The sequence below is a fragment of the Octopus bimaculoides genome, chromosome 27, assembly GCF_046866305.1.
Source record: "Octopus bimaculoides isolate indiv1 chromosome 27, ASM4686630v1, whole genome shotgun sequence".
NCBI classification, from domain to species: domain Eukaryota; kingdom Metazoa; phylum Mollusca; class Cephalopoda; order Octopoda; family Octopodidae; genus Octopus; species Octopus bimaculoides.
The window spans coordinates 4,041,228-4,048,727 of NC_142954.1; the positions used below are offsets into that span (position 1 = coordinate 4,041,228).

General features: G+C 33.3%; 1 protein-coding gene across 6 annotated transcripts in view; it reads left to right on the forward strand.

Moving 5' to 3' along the window:
* The window catches only part of LOC106877374 (inositol 1,4,5-trisphosphate-gated calcium channel ITPR2), a 176,214-nt gene that overhangs the window by 17,840 nt on the left and 150,874 nt on the right, over positions 1-7,500 (forward strand). For all 6 annotated transcript variants that reach the window (XR_016238656.1, XR_016238655.1, XM_089343469.1 and 3 more), the window contains exon 2: positions 4,368-4,476. Coding sequence is in view for 4 of the 6 variants with exons in the window: in XM_089343469.1 (XP_089199595.1) it covers positions 4,382-4,476 (95 nt within the window). In the remaining 2 variants the exon portion in view is untranslated. The remainder of the gene's footprint in view (positions 1-4,367; positions 4,477-7,500) is intronic.

Sequence of the window (7,500 nt, forward strand, 5' to 3'; positions counted from 1 at the left end):
ATTCTCTTCCTTTTCTTAACATGAAACCAATGGTAGCCTTAATTCAGAAATGTATGTATATATATATATATATATATATATATAGTTATCGCCAAGCCAACATGGCAGTCCCAAAATTAGGACGAAAGCTGCCGTGAATTAGCTCCAAGAAGCCATCGCCTCTAGCTAGCTATGTGACACACGAAACCTGTGTCCTTTATAACCTTCGAACAGGGGAGGTCAGCAGTGTCCCCCTGCTGGTTTGGCATCTGCAGACTAGTTTCAGGGTGTTGCCCCTTGTCAATGCAGAGCAGCCAAGCCCTAGCCAGGCGGCGCTGCTGACTATCTGTTCGAAGGTTATTTATCTAATTTCAGTGGAATCTATCCACTGGTTTTCAGAAATAGAGTTATTAATATTTCTAAGTCTCTCTAAAGGAGACTCGAAGGTTATAAAGGACACAGGTTTCGTGTGTCACATAGCTAGCTAGAGGCGATGGCTTCTTGGAGCTAATTCACGGCAGCTTTCGTCCTAATTTTGGGACTGCCATGTTGGCTTGGCGATAACTATTAATTTCCAGTACCGCTGCCGTAGTCTCCTTTAGAGAGACTTAGAAATATTAATAACTCTATTTCTGAAAACCAGTGGATAGATTCCACTGAAATTAGATAAATAACCTTCGAACAGATAGTCAGCAGCGCCGCCTGGCTAGGGCTTGGCTGCTCTGCATTGACAAGGGGCAACACCCTGAAACTAGTCTGCAGATGCCAAACCAGCAGGGGGACACTGCTGACCTCCCCTGTTCGAAGGTTATAAAGGACACAGGTTTCGTGTGTCACATAGCTAGCTAGAGGCGATGGCTTCTTGGAGCTAATTCACGGCAGCTTTCGTCCTAATTTTGGGACTGCCATGTTGGCTTGGCGATAACTATTAATTTCCAGTACCGCTGCCGTAGTCTCCTTTAGAGAGACTTAGAAATATTAATAACTCTATATATATATATATATAGTTTTAGGGAAAATAACCAATTTTCAAGAACTCATCGATGAAAATCCACTATCACATATAGAAAAATTAATAATTGAGTTTTTTACCTGTAATTTTGGATTTTGTCCCTAATAATATTATTATATATATATATATATATATATTGGAAGGTTTGGAGGTTAGGTACAGGAATTATATATTAGAAAAAATAATAAGGTACTCAGATATCTGAACGGTTGTACATTTACATATTTGTATTAATATGTCACATGCTTTATAAATATTAGCGCTTACACCTATTCTTGTAGGTTCTTCAGATATGATTTCACTTCAGAGGATCTGTCTCTTTTTATAGTATTATTGAATGTGTAGGGGTGGAGAGAGATATATAGGATAGTAATATATATACATCTATATATATACGACAGGATTCCATACAGTTTCCGTCTACCAGATCCGCTCACAAGGCATTGATTGGCTGGGGGCTATGGTAGATCTTCTTAGCTATGAACAATACCTGCACTTTAGGAAAGAAATTATCACTTGTGTATTATGGCAAAAGAGTTCCTTCTCACCAACGGACCAACCTCACCAACGGACCAACCTCACCATCAGTTTGTTGTTCAACGAATGGCAGAGAACGTAAAGATTTCGAGTATCTAAGTCTGCGATTACTCATTATGTTTCCATTCCTTATCGGAGGAAATGTTTACATTGGCACCAAATTATGGCGCTCCTAATTTGATTTTGAGGTCCAGATATTAGCAGCTAATTACCATATTCAGAAAGCATTGAACTGAAAAAATTGTATATATAAAATACATACATACATACACACACGCGCGCGCACAAACACACACACACACACACACACACACACATACATACATACATACATACATACATACATACATACATACATGAACAGTAAAACTATGGAAGACTTTTCTCAGATTTAAAATGACACTGTCTTCGTTATCTACATTCCAAAGATGGAACTTTACACCTTTGATAGAAACCAGTTTATTCGCCAGAGGAAGAATTTAAATGATTAAATACAGAAGCGACATACAGGCTCGAAATTTTGGGGGAAGGTGGCGGCAATCGATTAGATTGACCCCAGTACGCAACTGGTACTTAATTTATCGACCCCGAAAGATGAAAGGCAAAATCGACCTCGGCGGAATTAGAACTCAGAACGTAAAGATAGACGAAATACCGCTAAGCATTTCGTCCGGCGTGCTAACGTTTCTGCCATGAAATAATCTTTTCTTCTCTGGGCACAAGGCCCGAAATTTTGGGGGAGGTGATGTTAGGGTTCTGCCATGAAATAATGAGCGGATAAGGTCACAGCCCCAGACAAAAAACAAACAAGCGTCTGACACTCACCTCGTAAAAAACTTCTTTCACTCACGGAGTGAGTCCAGATCAAAAACAAGCAAGACACTAGAAATCTATAATGGCCAGTTTTTTTCTTAGTCATTGTTTATTTTTTATCATTAAATTTACGTTTAGGAGGGTCTTTCGTTGTATTTTTCATTGATTTCGGTCGTTTAACGATTTCTGCCTTTAGAAAATATCCACCGTCAGAATTTTCTCTCCATATTCCTTTCTATTCACATTTTCGTTTGTTTAGTTCCGGTTCGACTCAGGTCAATCAATATTTTAAAGGTGTGCTGAAGTCCGATTTTGTTGTTTTGCTATTTACGCCATTTGTTTAGCACGTGACGCCTCAATCTTCCTCATTTACGCTCGTAACGCTTTATGACTCGTGTTTTGTAGGTTTGTTTTGGGGGTTCTTTTTGTGCTTCCATTGTTTACATTTTTGCTAATCGTGTGTTCTTTTTCGTTCGTTCTTTGTGTTTTCGTTGCACAATTTTTCTGTTAAGTGTTCCATTTTTATACCTGAGAATATATCTCAGATATATTTTGAAGAAGAATATATTTTGAAGAAGAATATATTTTGAAGAAGAATATATTTTGAAGAAGAATATATTTTGAAGAAGAATATATTTTGAAGAAGAATATATTTTGAAGAAGAATATATTTTGAAGAAGAATATATTTTGAAGAAGAATATATTTTGAAGAAGAATATATTTTGAAGAAGAATATATTTTGAAGAAGAATATATTTTGAAGAAGAATATATTTTGAAGAAGAATATATTTTGAAGAAGAATATATTTTGAGAAGATATCTACCTCGTATTCCAAAATTACATTCAAATCATAATTATTTACACTCCAGATATTATACCTACGTGTTGTGTTAGAACAGAATGTAGCTGTAAACTACGGTATCAATATTTTTCTAGTTTTTGGTATCCATTTTCTTCGCCCCCCCCCCTTTTTGCTATTTTATAATTCCCGCTCCATACCGAAGTGATGCTATCGCCCACGTATTAACTGCTTGGATTTTATTCCATCCAGTCAATTTTGAGCGCCACAACAACGTCAGTCTTCGGAAATATTCCATCCTCAGTTGCTCTTTCATTTCCTTTTCTATTATCTCGTTGAACACCAAGGTATTTCTATCCTTCCGTTTCAATTTGTTTAATCAAGTCTCTATTCCGTAATTCTATCGCTGCTAGGGACTGTGCCTTTATTATTATTATTGTTCAGTAGTTTTATTTTTATAACGTGCTTTCACTTCACTACCGAGCGCAGCTCTGTGCGCCTTGGGTGTGTGCTGTGGTTTGCTGTGGTGCTCTTATGTTTACTGTATTGAAAGTGTTTTGCGTAGAATGTGTGCAGTACCCAGTAGTGCAACTTTCTGTATGTTATATATATTTGTAAGTCCTGGTGTTTTTGTTATGTATTTGTCTGAATATTTTTTTATTATACCGAAGGCACCTACTATGATAGGAATTGTTTCTGTTTTTAGATTCCACATTCGAGTTACCTCTATTTCCAGGTCTTTGTATTTTGAAAGTTTTTCCATTTCTTTTAGAGAAACGTTGTCATCTGCTGGTATTGGTACATCAATTAGAAAGCATTTTTTTTCTTCATGATCTTTGACAACTATATCTGGTCTATTTGCCTTAATTTCTCTATCTATTATTATTATTATTATTATTATTATTATTATTATTATTATTATTATTATTATTATTGTTATTATTATTATTATTATCATTATTATTATTATTATTATTATCACCCTCATCATCATCATCATCACCACCACCACCACCACCACCATTATCATCATCATCATCATCATCATCATCATCATCATCGTCATCATCATCATCATCATCGTCGTCATCATCATCATTATTATTATTATTATTATTATTATTATTATTATTATTATTATTATTATTATTATTATTATTGATGTTGCTATTTCGCTTGATCGTTGTATTTTGACATTGTTATTTAAAAGCGACTTTCTCGTTTCAGCTCAACCAGTCGCCATGAATAACGGAGCTGGTGAGTACCTGTGTGTGGGCGACTATATAAGCCTTTACTCCGTGGAAACAGAAGGTTATGGCTACAGTTTTCAAACTAGGTAAGTACCACACACTTCAAGGACATTACTTTGGGGGGGGGGGATTTTTTGGTGAGGGTCATATGAAATTGATGGTTACGATTACGGTAACGACAACGATGTTGATGATGATGATGACGATGACAACGACGATGATGATGATGACGATGATGATGACGACGACGACGATGGTGATGGTTTTGGCGATGATGACGTTGATGATGTTGTTGATGATGATGATGATGATGATGATAACGATGAGGATGACGATGATGGTGATGATGATGATGATGATGATGATGATGATGATGATGGTGATGATGATGATGATGATGATGGTGATGATGATGACGACGACGATGATGATGATGATGATGATGATGATGATGATGATGATGATTGTACTGTGATGGTTGTATGGTGTTACTGTGATTGCTGCTGCTTGTGGTGAGGGTGATGACGATGATGATTGCTGTGGTGGCTGTGGTGTAACGTAACTGGCGATGAGGGAGCTGTTGTTACTGATGATGGTGAAGATGTTGATGATGACGATGATGACGACGACGACGACGACAGCGACAAATGCAAGAAAAATAAGTAAAAAAAAGTACTAGTAATATAATTATTGTGAGAAATAGTGAATAAGAAGTTGTTTTAATTAGTTATGTTCCTGCGTGTATTTTAATTTAAAATTACTAATGAAGAAAATGAATATTGAATCCATTAGATGAGAGACCTTATATTCTAAAAAGAATTATATTTTCGGGAAGAACAGCATTTACTAAATAAGTTGCTGTCATATAGTTACATTCGTCAGTGAAACCTGTGGAATTATCCACACCTAATCTAGACATAGACTAATTACAAATTTTACACGCTTCATTGAAATCTGAATAGTAACACAACTCCAACTACAAACAATAAAACCTTCTATAATATATTTCTATCAGTACCCACCCAACAAACATAGTGGCCGCGTACCGTCTTTTATTACCTCGCCTATACAACCATTTACCGGACGCTTATACACCAGACCTAATTATCATTCTACATAGCTCCACCCTCCTCCAGAATTACAGCTTGCCAAAGATTATATAAAGCCAACATGTACTGAAATTTAACACAGTCCGACGAAGTGTACCAGGCCACTGTCACCCATCTTGTTGCGAAAGTATGATAAATATGTACTCTACAAAAGTATGGAATAATTCTTTAGTTTAATGTTAACTTGTTTTTATTATAACTCTACAAAAACATGTTTGTATATGTTAACATGTATATATATATATATATATATATATATATATATATATATATATATATATATATATATATATATATATATATATATATATATACATATATGTATATATATATGCATATATTTATATATATATATATATATATATATATATGTATGTATGTATGTATGTATGTATGTATGTATGTATAATTTGATTTACTGCGTAGAGATCGTCTCGTTAAGATAACGTTGTACTTACAATAGATATTTATTTACAAAATATTTACAACTTTCACCCTTACATTGGCCATTTGTTTCAATACCTGGTTAGTGTTTTACTTGGCTTAAATCCATTGTAATCAGCTCTTATATAAATATGTGTGGTGTCTGTGTTTTCGTACTGGAATTAAATAAGCCAAGTTCATTCACACAGACACACACACACATACACGTATATATATATATATATATATATATATATATATATATATATATATATATATATATAACAAAGTAAACTTGCAAGGTACCGCACGAGTGAAAATATATTGGAAAGAGGGCTTGAAAATGCAGAGATCTTTTAAAGATGATTATTGACTTGACTGGTTTCACATTTTTAGTAAAAGATTATTAAAAGTAAAATGTAAAGTTTTGTATAAGCTTTGTTGTGTTAAAAAATGGTTATCATAATTGTATTAAAATACAGTTATACAGTATTTGATAATGGTTTTTAAATATTTTCTTATCATTATCAAAGACTGTGTAACTGTATTTGAATACTTTTGTGATAACCATTTTTTAACACAACAAAGCTTATACAATGCTTATATATATATATAGGTGGATAGATAGATATAGATAGATGGATAGATAGATATACATAAATACATACATTCATACATACATACGTATGATGTACGTTATGTATCTTTTATGTGTGTGTGTCTGTGTGTTTATATTTGTCCCTACTACCGCCTGACAACCGATGTTGATTTGTTTGTGTCCCCGTCACTTAATGATTTGTCAAAACAAAGAACAAAAAAGAAACGACCGAGAAAGTAAGTGCTGAGTTCGATTACTTCGACAAATCACTTGAAGGTGTTGCCCCAACACAGCCGCAGTCCAATGATTGAAACAAATAAAAAGATTTTTTTTTTAAACTATATAAATACATAAATAAATCGTAGAGACGCTAGCTAACAAGTGTAGAGTGAGACTTGGTCGAAATATGGTCTTCAACAAAGAATGGAAATTTCAAACTTCAACGCAAAGAAACAATGTCCCTCCAATCAAGTTATTACGCTTCACTGACTAAAACACACTCGGCCATTTTTTAATGGCCGCGTTTACTCCTTGTTGTCTTTTCGTCCATTTTGTTTTCATTTCATTTCTCTTTTTTTTTTACTACATGTTGTTTATGTTCATCTATTTATTTATTTATTCATTTATTTATTTTACTTCCCTCATCACCAAATCACCACCACCACAGCCAATATTATTATAGATACAATTAATATTATTAACGTTATTATTATTATTATTATTATTATTATTATTATTATTATTATTATTATTATTATTATTATTATCATTATTATTATTATTATTATTATTATTATTATTATTAGTTATTATTATTATTATTATTATTATTATTATTATTATTACAATGTTTATTATCATTACTATTATTACTATTATTATTATCATTAACATTATTATTAACATTATCATTAGTAGTAGTAGTAATATCATCACTATGACTACTATTATAACTATTGTTATTATTATTATTATTATTA